This window comes from Manacus vitellinus, unplaced genomic scaffold (assembly GCF_001715985.3).
Source record: "Manacus vitellinus isolate BGI_N305 unplaced genomic scaffold, ASM171598v3 scaffold_19_pilon, whole genome shotgun sequence".
Taxonomy (NCBI): Eukaryota; Metazoa; Chordata; class Aves; order Passeriformes; family Pipridae; genus Manacus; species Manacus vitellinus.
In genome coordinates, this window is record NW_021939395.1 from 6,628,699 (window position 1) to 6,643,636 (window position 14,938).

At 44.1% G+C, this 14,938-nt stretch overlaps 1 protein-coding gene across 1 annotated transcript in view; it reads left to right on the forward strand.

Annotated features, from left to right (window-relative positions):
• Positions 1-14,938, forward strand: part of LOC103766680 (collagen alpha-6(IV) chain) — a 41,618-nt gene that overhangs the window by 23,802 nt on the left and 2,878 nt on the right. Inside the window, exons 20-41 of the mRNA XM_018070689.3 lie at positions 772-843; positions 1,244-1,351; positions 1,545-1,766; positions 1,998-2,159; positions 3,155-3,163; positions 4,127-4,297; positions 4,975-5,118; positions 5,386-5,511; positions 5,772-5,953; positions 6,264-6,327; positions 6,840-6,914; positions 7,308-7,415; positions 8,128-8,235; positions 8,658-8,729; positions 10,028-10,153; positions 10,488-10,604; positions 11,008-11,169; positions 12,076-12,174; positions 12,537-12,599; positions 13,190-13,306; positions 13,990-14,181; positions 14,390-14,676. Of these exons, the coding sequence (XP_017926178.2) occupies positions 772-843; positions 1,244-1,351; positions 1,545-1,766; positions 1,998-2,159; positions 3,155-3,163; positions 4,127-4,297; positions 4,975-5,118; positions 5,386-5,511; positions 5,772-5,953; positions 6,264-6,327; positions 6,840-6,914; positions 7,308-7,415; positions 8,128-8,235; positions 8,658-8,729; positions 10,028-10,153; positions 10,488-10,604; positions 11,008-11,169; positions 12,076-12,174; positions 12,537-12,599; positions 13,190-13,306; positions 13,990-14,181; positions 14,390-14,676 (2,786 nt within the window). The remainder of the gene's footprint in view (positions 1-771; positions 844-1,243; positions 1,352-1,544; positions 1,767-1,997; positions 2,160-3,154; positions 3,164-4,126; positions 4,298-4,974; positions 5,119-5,385; positions 5,512-5,771; positions 5,954-6,263; positions 6,328-6,839; positions 6,915-7,307; positions 7,416-8,127; positions 8,236-8,657; positions 8,730-10,027; positions 10,154-10,487; positions 10,605-11,007; positions 11,170-12,075; positions 12,175-12,536; positions 12,600-13,189; positions 13,307-13,989; positions 14,182-14,389; positions 14,677-14,938) is intronic.

A 14,938-nucleotide genomic window follows, 5' to 3' on the forward strand; every position in this document is an offset into this window, starting at 1 on the left:
AGACTGAAAGGTCTGATCACAAAAACGTGGAGAGTGTCTGTGACCTACTGAAGTTACCATGTCAAAGACACCACTGAGGAATTTTGCTCAAGTTCATATCATGTGCTGTAAAACAAGGTGAAACTGTCTTGCTTTGGAAGTCTAACTCAGTGTTTTATAAAAAGCTAGACTGGTATTATGAGATTACCCAAAAATGTTGGAATTGCCCGTATTTCACTTTTATGCCTGACACGATGATTTCATAATTGTTTAATTTCCTTGATATTCAGATATTATTGTGTAAACTGTGATAAAGTAGAGTATTAAGCTGGGGAAGGTAAAGTTTTGCTTATATAATTTTTGCAGCAAGACTTGCATACATAATTTTGCAAAACACACAAGGAAAGAATCCTATTTACATTTCAGTGATCCTCACACGAAATATCCATTGTTCAAGTATTCTACTGCTGACTAATAATATAAAATACAGAATGTGCTATTTTACAGAAGTGTCTTTGAAAAACTTGCACAAGACAGTTCTTAAGGCCATGTGAGGTGAATGGAACAGTATTAATTAAAACTACCCTTTCCAGGTCAGTTGTACCCCAAATGCTTGCTTTTTGGAAAATGTCATTCTTTATTGTACAATACGTGAAGAGGAAATGTCTCAGAGAAGTTCCCTCACAGCCACTTGTGATGTGTCCTGTAAAAAGCATCTGGATATTAAATGTTCCTCTTCTGACCACCTGCCTGAAAGGGACTGTGTGCAGCCTCAGTGTTCCTTTGTTTTAGGTATCACCTTGCCCTGCATAGTTCCTGGAGCATACGGGCCCCCGGGGACTCCCGGCTTTCCAGGACTGCCAGGTAGGGAGACAACTGATGTAATGCACTGGCTGACTACCAAGAAGCACTTATTCCTCAAGAAAGATAATACCTCCTAATTAATCCTCCTCCAAGTGGTAGTTTTTCCAGAGCATTAACTGGCAGAACAATGTCTTTTTTTTTCCCAAGTAACTAGGCTCAGAACCCATGGAGTATCATAACAATTGCACCATTTTTTTCCCTTTCAAGTAGCCTCTGAACACAAACCCTCTGCTTCTGTGTTTATGTAGCTCATGAGCAGCCATAGCTTTGAGACTTTGTTTAGCTTAAATTGTGTATCCAGCAAGGGTATCCAGCATCAGCTTTGCAGAAAAGATCCGAACCTGTTTTCTTGTGCTGTTGGTTTTGTTAGCATTATTAATTAATATAATTTTACCCTTAGGTCCCAAAGGCAGCAAAGGCTTTTCTGGCATTCCAGGCCAACCTGGATTACTTGGGTCTAAAGGACAGCCAGGGTCTCCAGGAATAATGGGCTTGCAAGGGGAACCCGGTAAGAGGGAATTTACTGGGGTGACTTTCTATCACCAGTTACTGTTTCTAATTCAGTACTGAAACATTCTGCAACTTTTCAAGCAACTTTTTCTTGCATGGAATTTTTTAAAATGTTGGTTTTGTTCGAGATGCTAATGGAAGCAGCTATTCTGTGCTTCTACTGAGTGTCTTTTACTGGTTTTCTCTTGAAGGTTTCCCTGGACCTCGAGGAGACCAAGGGTCACAAGGACTTCCAGGACTGGATGGAACAGATGGTTTGCCAGGGAAAATGGGTGCTTCAGGCTTAGCTGGAATAAAAGGAGCTCCTGGAGATGTATTTGGTGCTGAGAGTGGAGCCCTGGGAGAACGTGGCCGACCTGGACTCCCAGGTGATAAAGGGCTTACAGGTGATATTGGATTTCCAGGACCAAAAGGTGAGCACTGATACTGCTTGTATCTGGGAACATCAAACTGTTTGTCTTTCAAAGACCTTTTCCAATCTCCTTAAGACACTGCAGCTCCTCAGAGCTGCTCACAGATGGTAATTTGCTGGTTTTCTCTTAGAATCTAATGCAATTGAAAGGCTTTTATTGAAACACACTTTTTAATTAAAATTGTGAATTTTGCTTTATTTGTTCTGTAACTTCACATCTCTCTGTTTCCAGGGCTAGATGGAAGACCAGGCCTCCTGGGTATTAAAGGTGAACAGGGTCATCCAGGATATTCAGGTGTCCCTGGATTGCGGGGGCCTCCTGGTCCTGGAGGTCCTTTTGGCATTAAGGGAAAACCGGGACCCTTGGGGTCAGCTGGCCTTCCAGGAGCACCAGGTATGTAATGTTTTCAAGTGCAGACAGCTAACTGGGCTGAACTCTGCAATGCTGAAGGAGTGTGGGAGAGATTTGGCATTTGCTAGGAGTGAGTTCCTACCCCTGGTTAGGGATAACAGAGTGCAGGCTTTGAGGCTGTTGCCTTGGACTCTGGGCAACTCCTGCCTAAAAATGTTGCCCCAATGTTGTAGAAAGCATAGCAGAAAGAAGAAAGCATCTTAAATGTCTTGATGTTTTTAACATCTTTCCTCTTACATGCTGGCTGTATCATTGACTAATCTTCATTTCCCATTTTCATGACAATTAATTTCCAATGTGTGTGGTTGCTTGAAACGTGACTTAGATCAAAAAATTATTGGCTTTCTCAGGACAATCACTTGTCTTCTCTGTCTTTCTCTTCACTGGGGCAGAAGATAAATGTATTTTCCTTCACTGAAGGGCAAAAAGCCCCCACCTTTTGAGTATAGGAGTATCTCTCAAGCTGCAAAGAACTGAAGTGTTTTGTAACTGTGTGTGCCAGACTGGAGAGCCAAGCAAAGAGAGACCTGGGAATTGGTAGATAATGGTCTAGGACATAACTCTGGGATGTAACAGTGCTGTTCTGATATGTAGAATGACAGGGCTGGAGCACAGTGGCAACAAATGAATGAAAGCAGGAACATAATTTGAGATGAAAATCATAGAGTTTTAAATTTTTTTTTTATTTTAATATTAGCATTCCTTCTGCCTCTCTACTGTTTTACATTTATGGTCTGTATGCCACATATGACTTTTCTTCAACTGTTTTTAAAAATCTCCCATTGCTAGGATGATAAGCTCCAAATAATCAAGTTTTTTTGCAGCTCTTGTCTCTCTGAATCATTAATTTCTTTTGTACCCTTATTCTTTCGGTTTACATATTTTGTTGGTTTTTTCCTTCACCATGTTTCTATTCCATTTATCATCAACTCTCCATTTCTGATGTCACACTGTTTGGTTATGGGTTCTTCACATAGGCTGTCAAGGTGAGAAAATGCAGTGTAGCATAAAAGCTCATGGACTAACAACCCAGCTTTTAATGCTACAAGAATTGCATTGACCGTAGGTGATACCCCTTATCATTGCTAATCAAACCAGAGGGCGAAGAACCATTGTGAGGAGAATGCTCAGACAGTAACAAAGCTTCAAGCCTATAAAAAAATCCTTAATATGCAGAGATTTTAAGTGTGTGTGTTTCCTTTGTCTTCTTAAATAAGGCAGGCCTCTCATCTTCTGCTTCAAAAAATACAGGGTCGTAGCTTAGAAGATTACAACAAAGTATAACAAAACTTGAAGATTGGGTGCTGCTGCTGCAAATGCCCTTTTTCAGAAGCCACCTGATTTTTTTTTCCTTCTCTTCATTCCTTTGAATCTGAGCATTCTGTTTTCAGTGGTTTGAGCCTTTATTTAAAATTGTAAACTGTTACAAAGCTTCAGCTAGAAACATTTAGAGGCAAAACAGTGCATATGGTGTTGGTTTTGTGACAGCACAATCAGCTTGTTCCTTTAGTGAGCAGTTTGCTCTTGAGTAACTACCAAGGTGGAAAAGAAACTTGTGAAAACAAGCCTCTCCAGTTGATGTCTGGTTCACCCAGAGGCTGGAGTAGGTAGCAGAAGCTGACATTAATGGTGCTCCCCATTCTATTTTGGCTACCTTGATAAAGGTAAGATTGCACAGGTTAGTGGTCAAAAATGAACACATCAAAAGGGGTTTCACTCTTGCCAGTTGTGTAGTGATGTAGGCAGTAACCCTCTTCATAGGTATTTTATTATTAGATGACTAATGCTTTTGCAATTCTAAGCTTTCTGCCTTCTAGTAGGTTGCATGTGCCATAAAGTCCATTTGTCATTAAAAACAACGCTGTGTTTAAAGAGCTTGGGAAGCTGCCACAAATTGTCCTGGTGTTTGTGCAATATACTCTATTGAGTTCTTTCTTGTGTTGATTCAGGCCTTCCTGGAGTCAAAGGAGTGATGGGGGATGTTGGTCCACAAGGCCCTGCTGGTATGAAAGGCTTCCCAGGTCTTGATGGTGCTCCAGGATCTCCTGGGGAAAGAGGATTCGTGGGGCCACCTGGACCTTTTGGTCAAGACGGACATCCGGGTTTCTCTGGGCCAAAAGGTGTGTGTTTCAGTCTTGAGATTACTGTGCCCACAAAAAACAACCTTGTTAATAGTGATTTCAGGTACAACTTGTCAGAAGAGAATAAATTCCCAGCTAGTGTTGGACTGCATTTGTTTTGCTGCCGAGTTATGAATTATGGATTTAATTATCAAATAATGGTTGTAAGGAAATTTGTCTTAAAGGTGTTATGGACAAAGGATTGTGTAAATCAAGATAGAAAGGCAAGAAAGATGAAGAAATTATGAACAGTGAATGAAATTTATGGAAAAAAAGGAGAGAATGAAGCACAAATCAAATGGGAAGTTAAACTTTACAGTCGGTATGGTCATTAAGCAGCAACACAGTAGCTGGTTACTTGGAGAATTCTGGTTATTTTAGGCAGAGAGCAACAGAGCTATGGATCTGCACATTGCACTCTAAGAAGTTGATTGGGTTTGCTCTGCAGTGGAAGCAGGACCAGGCTCTCAAAGGTGAACTGAAAAGTGCTGATTGAAAGCATCATGGATGGAGATCTGGGAAAGAAGTGGCACTGCTGTGCTTGTACCATGAAGTTTGACTACTCAGATTTGGGTACCTGGCCAGACCCAGACAGCCTTTACCTGCCACCTAGGTGGGTTTGCAGTGTACCAGGAGAGACTAATATTCTCTTTCTATTTCTCAACATTTCTATACAGGTGAGAAAGGATCTTCTGGCCTCCTTGGTTTTCCTGGCATGCCAGGCCTGCCTGGTGTCCCTGGAGTGAATGGGTTTAAAGGAGCTCTTGGCACAGCTGGAGGAAAAGGAAGCCCTGGAGTTGTGGGACTTCAAGGTCAAAAAGGTGAGAAACAGCTGAAATGGTTTTTCTGGATGTGCAGCAGAGGGACTTGGGAGGCTGTTCTGAGACATCTGTGTGTGGTATCTTGTTTCTAGCTCTTTTCTTCCTTGTGAAATGCTTTGGCCAAATGTTTGACAAAGATGCTGAGCACTTACTGATGAATTCACATCAGGAGGCATGGAAGTTCTGGTTTTGTCTGCAGGCTTCTAGTGCTATGACCTTTCTCTGCTAGGTTATTTTGCAAGATTTCCTGACTTCTTATTTCTTCAGGTGACAGAGGTGATATAGGTCCACCAGGTCTTCCTGTTCTTGGGCCTTCAGAACAAGCACTGCAAATCAAAGGAGACAAAGGAGATCCTGGATTAGCTGGACTTGGAGGATTCCCTGGACCTAGAGGTATTTCACAACATTGCAGTTATTTGCTAGTGTCAGTTGTTCGGTAATTGGGCTTGTTGTCAGTGGAGCATGGTCTGTCCTTCTGGCAGTGCCTGCCTGCAATATTACTGTTTTCTGTTCTGCTGTTCCCATTCAGCAAGATTTGCATATGGCAATTCTGAATTTTGAGAAAACAGTCTTCCTTTGCAGCTCCGTTCTGCAGATCTAATGCCAGCTCTTATGGATTATTAACTGAAATTACACTCTTCTGTATAACCCAGGTGATAAAGGAATCCCAGGAAGCCGTGGGCAGCCTGGTCTCCCTGGTCCAGTTGGGTTAGCAAGCAAGGAGAGAGGTCTTCATGGTGACCCAGGCTTCCCTGGCCCACCTGGACAATCTGGGCTGCCCGGGCAGAAGGGTGCACATGGTATCATGGGATTTCCAGGAATGCCAGGAGAGAGGGTAAATACCTTCTTAAGTATCTTCATCTTCTCTGATGCTCTTAGTAGAATCCTGTGTTCTAATTGGTGCTTCTGTAGTAAAGCAGCAGAAGCTGGCAGGATTTTTCCTTACAAAACTTCCAGATTGTTTTTGTTTGGCTCATACTGTTAAATGACACTTTAGTAGTGTCATTTAATTATTACTATTAATTATTACTACAAATGTAGTATTTCTTCCTACACATTTGTGTTCTGTTATCCCACATAACCCAAACTGGGGTCAGCAATAATAAAAAGCAAAAGCACATTTTAGTTGTGTTGATTTTTTTCAGGGTTCAGATGGCATCACAGGAATACTTGGATTCCCCGGACCTATTGGCCTCCCTGGTCCAAAGGGTAAGTAATCTTTCACAGTGTACATGGTCTTTCAGGATACACAGTCCTAATACTAATGACATAAAGGAATGAGTAGTGTTCTGGAAGTGTCCATTGCTCTCCAGTGACTGGCTCAAAAGTACATATCCCCTTGTAAGGGGCTTCATTCAGACAAGACCCATCCTAAGCCTAAATACTTTATATTCCATTGAAAGTTTGGCCACAGCACTGTGTGAACCATGTTGGACAGTGCAAGAGGCACCTTTTCTTTCATTTCCTCACATCAAAAGTGTGAAGTGCAGCATGTTGTGGAATTACCTGTAAATGTCTGTCTAATGCATTTGCATGAGTGGATCTGTATCCATTGCTGGTTATAAGTGTTTTCAGACTCAGGTGCATCACTTGCTATTGTCTTTGTTTGCTCCATGAATTTGAAGTTTAGCAAGGTTTATTTTCATAAACAGGGTCATTGAGGAGCTCTGGAAACCTCTGTCCATAATCATTTACAGAATGGTCTTCCCTTTCTTTTCCAGGTGACCAGGGAGAGTCTGTTGGGGTTCCTGGCATTGCTGGAGCAAAAGGAGAGCGAGGGGACCCAGGGTTCCCAGGTAAAATAGCCCTAGATTGCTCACTTGAAGAGCAAAATTCTAGAGACTAAACAGGATGGCATTGCCAAATTTGGGTATTTTTGTAATCTGTGAATTTAAATACTTTAGCCCTCTCCTGGAAGTGAGATCTGAGGAGTCCAGAATCCAGGTGGGGCACAAATCTGGATGATAATGAACATGTCTAAGACCAGCCCAATTCTAATGCTGAGTCCACTTCACTTCTTGAGGAGGAACTTGTGAACTTGCACTGATATTTGGCATCCTGGGAGTCCAGCCCCGGGCCCAGACAATGGCTAAGCAGACACAAGTGCTGCAACCTCAACATATCACGTTTCTCACCCTCTTCACACCTTCCTCCAGTCTGACTTGTGCTGTATGATTTTATCCTTTCAGGAGAGAGAGGGAGAGAAGGACTCAAGGGTGAACCAGGCTACCCAGGAAACACTGGGGTGAATGGACCCAAAGGCAGTCCAGGAGATCTTGGCCAAGAAGGGCCAGCAGGTACTGGACTAGGGCTCTTCAGTTCTGCAGCTCATGGTGTGACTGGAACAACCTCACCTTGATGTTTCCTTAGCCCTGTTTGGTCTGTCTCAGCTGAGGCTTAAACAGGAAGGCTGGCAAGAAGATGGGAATTTTCTTTGACATTAGTGTAAGGTGTCAGTACTGTCAGTCAAATATGGTGAATCCTGCACAACTGAAACCTAAAGGAATTCCATTAACAAATAGGAAAGACCTTCATTAGATACAAGCAGTAGCAGCTTCTTCACAGCTCTTTCATCTCAATGCTTCTGTTCTCTCCCTCTCTAGAGCCAAACCTACCCAGAAGGACAGCTATAAGTGTCTTTGGGTTGTGGGGTATCTAGCAGGTAGATTCCCAAATAGTTATCAAGATTAAAGGTTGGGCAACAGTGGAAGTTGTTATTGAAATATTTTATTTGAAAAACAGTTTAGTTGTGTGGTATGTGAACTGTTTCAGTGTGTCACTTAGTGGATGATAAAGAATGTCATTGCTATGATTAAAATGAGCCATCAAATATGGTGTGTGATGCTAGTAGTGGTAGTGAGGAAAGATTTGGATCTGGTTTTGCTTTATTTAAATAGTAGTTTATTCATCCATCTTAGGAGTCAAGTGCAGGAACAGAAGCTGTAAGATGGAGCTGTTTCAGCCTGGATGTGATGTATAGTCCAGAAATACTTTTCTGCTTGCTTTTAGGAATCCCTGGAAATGCTGGGCCGAGAGGAGTCCCTGGGCCACCAGGACCTCCAGGACAGCCAGGATCCGTTGGATTCCCTGGAGCTCGCGGAGCAGCAGGACCTAAAGGTATATCTGGAGCCTGCAGATGGTGGGGGAAGTTGGGTCAGAAAACCAGTGTTTTGGCCAAGTGTATCACAGCAGGCAGGCAGCACTGGTGTGTGGGCCAGCTGTGCGTGGGAAATCAGCTCTGCTCTTGGCAGTGCTGTGCAGGCACCAGCTGCTAGAAATGAGCTGAGGAGTGGTTGGAGAGGGAGGGGCTCTTGCTTGATCTGAATCACTGATGGGTGTTCACTGAGAGTAAAACTGGTGAGAGCAGTGGGAAGAGTTTCCATGAAGGGGGCTTGTGTGAAGGAAAACTTTGCATCCTATGTTCCCCTGTATGTCAGGTTTCCTTAGGCATTGTATTCCCCATGGAGCATCTTATGCATTTCCATCTAACTAGATTGTTTGGTAATTTGTTCACTTACCTGTTCCCATTGTCTCCTCAGGGTTTCATGGATTTCCAGGTTTAAATGGTCTGAATGGCTTGCAAGGCACAAAAGGGTCTCCTGGAACACCAGGTAAAGGAAAGGTGTAGTGGAAGTGTCATATCTGGGTAAATGCATACACTGCTCCATCATGAGAGCAGTGTTTCCCACAAAATTCCCCTACTTCACCCAGTTCTGGATTTAATTATGACCTGAAAAAAGACCTCAGGATACTGAATGTGCATGAACAAATTCTTCTATATCAGTAAGAACAGGATGCAGCCTGTGGAGCTGAGGAGGCTTTTCTAGTGATGGTTATCCTTGAATTCCTGAAGGACTATGTCACTGCTGGAAAACTGATTGAGTGAAATCATAAAACTGTTCCATTTCTAATGGATGTTTGATTTGAGCAGGGCAGCACTGAATGCTTGCTTTGAGTTGGGCTTAGTGTTGAAATGTTTCTGTACTGCTTTTCAGAGCCCTCCATTATATGGAGCTCAAGGAAGGCATCAGTAAAATCAGAAGCTGATTTCTTTGATTATATTCCAGATTCTGCTTTTAGGAAGCTTTTGCTGGATTTTTTTTCTTCTTTTGATCGTATGAAATAGAATATGGTTCTATTTTGCAAACAGTGTTTCACTAAATGTAGAGAAGTGGAGAAAGACCTTACCAAAAAGACTTGTTTAGTTACAAATCTCCTTTTATATCTTGTAAAGTATCACTTACAATTTGTGGCAGCTGTTTTGTGCATGAAAATGGACAGTCTTCATGTGTGAAACTCAAATGATAACCTGTGTTTTCTTTGTTTAAAATATTCTCTATCAAAAGGTAATGATTTACAGCATATTTCATTTACAGCATAATCCCTCCACAGTTTTCCTGAGGGAGCTGCTTAGTGTTTACTCAGGGTAACATGCTGAACACCTCCCTGCAGCTTTTCCTGGGAGCCTCTGCCCTGCCCTGCTTGTGCCTGTGTGCCTTCTGCAGCAGCCTGTGCAAACTGAGCTCTCTGTTTTGGAGCATGAAGTCCACGAGGTTATTTAAAGACCAAAAGCTTGAGTCTACGTTGTGTCCTCTCAGGAGACACACCATACAGGCTGGCAGGCAAATCCTGTCACAGGACTGTGGTTTTCCCTTTCTTGTGCAAGAGCTTGTGGGAAGACCAGAACAGTCACATGCTTCTCTCTCAGCATCTCATAGATTGTATAAATTCACTCTGCACAACTAGAGTAGCACGTGAGGCACCACTTCTCTTTCAGTTGCTCTACTGAAAACAGCAGAGACAGCAGTAAATGGCTAATTTCTTATTACCACTTACTTTGTGTAATAATTTAACTGCTATTAGACACTTTGAATAGGTTCTCTTATCTTTGTTAACCATGTTTATTTAGGTCTGAGTGAACCTGGGCTGAAAGGACCTGCAGGTCTCCCAGGTACAAAGGGTGAAGAAGGCTCTCCAGGCCTGGGTAGAGGAGCTGTAGGATTCCCTGGACCAAAAGGCTCAGCAGGAGACATGGGTAAATATTGATGTTCTGTAAGCAGGATGTATTGCAGCTGCGATTAATGGGTTGCATGGTCAGCAGAATTACCAAAGAGAACTCCTGAAACCACAAAGGGGGTTAGAAGTTTGACAGATAAATGTTAATTCTGTGATGTGGCCCTTTATTTGAGAAACAGTCTTAAAGTTCTACAACTCTCCTGAACAGCACAATGTGTAATTTTTCCCCTTGTGTAGTGAGATGTCTCTTTGTTCTCCTCAATAAAAATGCTTCTCAGCCACTACTTCTGTCCATGTCTGAAATCTATGAAGACCTTTGGCTACACTGTCTCACTTTGTATTTCTTATTCTAGGTCCCCCTGGTCCTATGGGACTGCCTGGCTTGCCAGGAACACCTGGAGCTTCTCTTCCTTCTGATATACGTGGGAGACCTGGAGATGCTGGCCATCCAGGAACTGATGGGAGTCCAGGTATGTGTGTAGTTTGAAAGTTTTGTCATGATGGCATTGGTACCCATTCAGTACCTCACAGCCTTGTTGGGGAGGCTGAGACTTCTCCCTGGCCAAAGATTTGAAGCCACTGCTCTCCTTCTCCTAGGGAATTTTTGAGTCACCAGGAGCTACCATGTAGGGCAAGGGTTACTCTCAGGCCCAGAATTTGAATCTGGATTACTGTGGTTAAAAGGATTAAAGAGTTTGAGACCTAAGTGGATATAAGCAGGTGGGGTCTGGTTCTTTTCCTTTGGGAGGATGACACCCTTGGAAATGTAGAGACCCAAACAATGATTGTCCTCTAGAAAGACATGTTGGGGGTAGCCCCAGCATTTACTTTGCCCCAGGAATAGATTTTGCTAATTAACTCTGTTGTCTCTAGGTTTTCCAGGTCTACCAGGACCACGAGGGCCCCCTGGCCCAGCTTCTGACCAAGGTGACACAGGCAATCCAGGTTTCCCTGGTGTTCTTGGCTTGCGAGGCATTAAGGGTGATGTGGGACTCACTGGTCCAGTTGGACTCCCTGGAGCATCTGGATTCAAAGGTAATCTTGCCTTGAAAGGATCTGGGTGTGGTTTGGCAGATGTCATCTCCCCAGCATGAATGGCTGTTGGGTGGTTAGTGTGGCTTCATTCAGGTGTAACAGCTGAGTTTGATGTCTAAATGTCTAAATCTTCCCTTTTGGCTCATGCAGGTTTTACCTACTGACTCTAAAAGCAGCAAAGTGAGGCCAGCTCCAGGTTGTCTTGAGTGTGCCCTGAATGATTTTTTTTCCTCTTACCTTTGGTGGCTTTTTTTCTGAGCAGATGGTGTCCACCTGCAATGGCACTGTGCTTGTCACCACAGTTACCCCCTTGCCTGTGCTCTTTAGGCAAAGACTGGAGATGCTGTTTCATCTCACCTGTCCTGTATGCTCAGAGGCATTAGTGTGGTGGATTTAGGTCTCCACAAGAGCCTAAGAGGATTGTAGGAGTTAAGAGATGTTCTGGGCTAAGGCAGGGAACATGTTGCTCTCTTTGATTTGTACCAAAGGAGGCTAAAGGGCAGCTACCCACAAGATCTTCAGGAACAAGGTTTCAGAGAAACCACAGGGCTCAAAAGCCAGGAAAGGATGGAGAACCACTGCCAGGTGAAGACAGTGCTGTGCACAGTGATGGATTCCAAATAGAAAAGATGTGTTCTCCCCAAACACTGTCCCTGGGTTACCCAAAGAACAGGAAGAGTACTTTCAATAAAGTGTAATTAGGTAGCAGTGGAAATTCTTGTCTTGAGGCTCTTCAGCCATTCTGGATGTCAAAATGGGCACAGATTTCCTTAAGGGTTGTGCTCCCCTCCATCTCAGAGCCAAAATGCTGTTGCTGCCACCACTTTGTTTCCCAGAGCCCCAGCTGTGGGTCGGAATCAGGAGCCTGTGCTCAGCCCCTGAGCCTTCAGCTGTGTGTCCTTGCAGGTGTAAGAGGTGAGCCTGGCCTTATGGGGATGCCAGGGAAAGATGGGCCTCCGGGGGATCCTGGTTATGCTGGGCTGAAAGGTGAAATGGGCCGTCGAGGTGAGTGCTGGAGGATTTAAAAACCTGCAATTTATTGCACATGGTTTGTGCTGGGGAGGATTTCAGAGCCCCCTTAATGGGCTTATTTGGGAGACTCTTAGTTTTTTAGAGATTGAAGTAAGTTAGAACTTGACATAATTTTTACAAGATCCCCAGTGCTGATGTACAAAGGTGATTTTAATTTCTCATTCTTATCCTTTGTATCAGGATTAGCACCAAAACAGTGATTTTTTTTTTGTGTGTGTGGGTATTTACACTGTCCTTTGCCCCATGTGCAGGTCTCCCTGGCAGACCAGGGGCTCCAGGAATAACCCCACAGCCAGAAGAAGTCACAGCCCCTAAAGGCTTACCTGGTCTGCCAGGAATTGATGGTGTCCCTGGCTTTGATGGAGATCCCGGACTCCAGGGCCCAGCTGGAAAACCAGGTAAAAAGTACCCTCAGATCACCAAAATGTAGCAGTCTGTGATGCAGCTGATACAATACCAGGTCCTAGGAAGTGAAGTGGTCATGAAAATGATTCACCACTAGGAATTACTTGAATTGTCAACAGAATAGAGTAAGTGGGGAAGTGCTGGGAACTTCAGCCTGTAGTCCTGAGGTTTGTATTGTTAAGCAAAGCAACTTTGGTGAGTCTGGCACCCTTTGGCTCTCCAAGGCCCCACAAGTCACTTTCTCAGCACTGCCATTTAGGTGATTTTTAAATGTTAATATTCTCTTTTACTGAAATCTGAGTCTTAGGTCTGATGTAGCTTCAGGCTGAAGTCGGTGGCTTATCCAAGATCTCAGTGCTGCATTTGCAGCTGTGGGTAATATTCAGCAGCACTTCTCAATCCTTTAACAGACAGTTGGATCAGGTGGAGTCCCTTATGGAGGTGGTTGGTTGTAACCAGAGCTAGTGAAGAGGGAGCTCTCAGCATGGCTGCTGACAACCTATTTCCCTTCTGGAAAATGATCGTAGGAGTGAAGGCGTTAGTATGGGGAAATAATGATATTAATAATTGTGTTGTGTTTCAGGTGCAAAAGGTCTGCCAGGAAGATCTGGTTTGAAAGGACGTGATGGCTTACCTGGAACACCTGGCATAGCTGGGGATCCAGGAGCTCCGGGTGCCCCAGGACCACAGGGATTTGAAGGTAATGTTATGATTTGGGGAGCATAGATCAAAAAGAAGCAATCAGTAGAATTATGTCTCAGGTTCTGCAGAGACCCTCCTCAATAGCCAATTACCTTAGGAAGACCAGAGGATGTCAGTGGTCTTGTGCTTTGCAATGAAGGAAATCCAGTCTTCAGTGAGGAAAGTTCTGTCACATGTCATTGTTGTTTTCACTGCTGGTGTTTCCCTAGGTACAATTCTGAACACCTTTTGGGTTTAGTGTTTTGTGGATGTGGGAATCATCTTGGAGATGTAAAAGAGGGATATAGTATTCACAGTGACCCCAGCTGTGAGGGCTGGACAGTAGAGGAGAAAAGGCACAGTGAGAAAGAGAAGAAATATTATCCTGGAGAGCACTATAGCAAAAATGAATCCATTAGCTTTTCGTTGGTGCTTTGAGATCCTCAGAATTACTGTACTGTGAGATACACATTGTTGGGCAAAGAAAATTAAATTAGGTAGGGAATGGGTGGGTGCTGCTGTGAAATGACTGCTTTTGGAACTGATAAGTAGTCTATTTATTCATATAACAACCATCAAAATTTGGGGTCCTCATTGTACAGGATGGACATAAACACAATGACAGCAATGCCAAGATGGGTATAGGACCAGCTGATGTCCACACTGGTTACTAGTAACAGTGACTCCTTTTCTGTCTCCTAGGTGTTGCTGGGAAGCCGGGCTCACTTGGTTTGCCGGGAATGCCTGGTCGCAGTGTGGGTGTTGGATACACTTTAGTGAAGCACAGTCAGTCAGACCAAATCCCACCGTGTCCCATAGGAATGAATAAGCTCTGGGACGGCTACAGCCTGTTGTACGTGGAGGGGCAGGAAAAGGCACACAACCAGGATCTCGGTGAGTTGACAGAGTTCTCTTAGGCATAAACAAAGGAACAATCCTCACCAGTAGCACAGAGGGCTGTAGCAGAGGTGGTGGCAGCCTGCTTGGCCTGGATCTGTGCTGGGAGCAGCGTCACTCGTGCCCTCCTCCACCACGAATGTGGTGTGTGTGAGGTGGGGAGTTTGGTAGATGCCTGCTCTGACCACTTCTCCAATTGTTCCAGGTTTTGCTGGCTCGTGTTTGCCTCGCTTCAGCACCATGCCTTTTATTTACTGCAACATCAACGAGGTGTGCTACTATGCCAGCCGAAATGACAAGTCCTACTGGCTCTCCACCACTGCTCCCATCCCCATGATGCCGGTGGACAGCGCCCAGATCCCACAGTACATCAGTCGTTGCTCTGTATGCGAAGCACCTTCCCAGGCTGTGGCTGTGCACAGCCAGGACATCACCATCCCACAGTGTCCCCTGGGCTGGCGCAGCCTATGGATAGGATACTCCTTCCTTATGGTGAGGATACTACTGCTAATGCAAAGGCAGCTGTAAACATTTCTAGATCTCCTCTTGATGAGGTCGCTGAGGCTCTATTCTATGAGTTACTTACAGGAACCTGAAGCCCTGTCTCTTCTTGCCCAAGTGCATTTCTTCTTTATCAGCTGAGGTGCTGTAGCTCTGGAAGTTTGTTCTGTTTAGCACCTGATCAGGTTTGGTGGTAACACTGCTGCCTTAGTTCTGTATTGCCACAGATATTCTTTGTTCTTCCTGCCTTTAA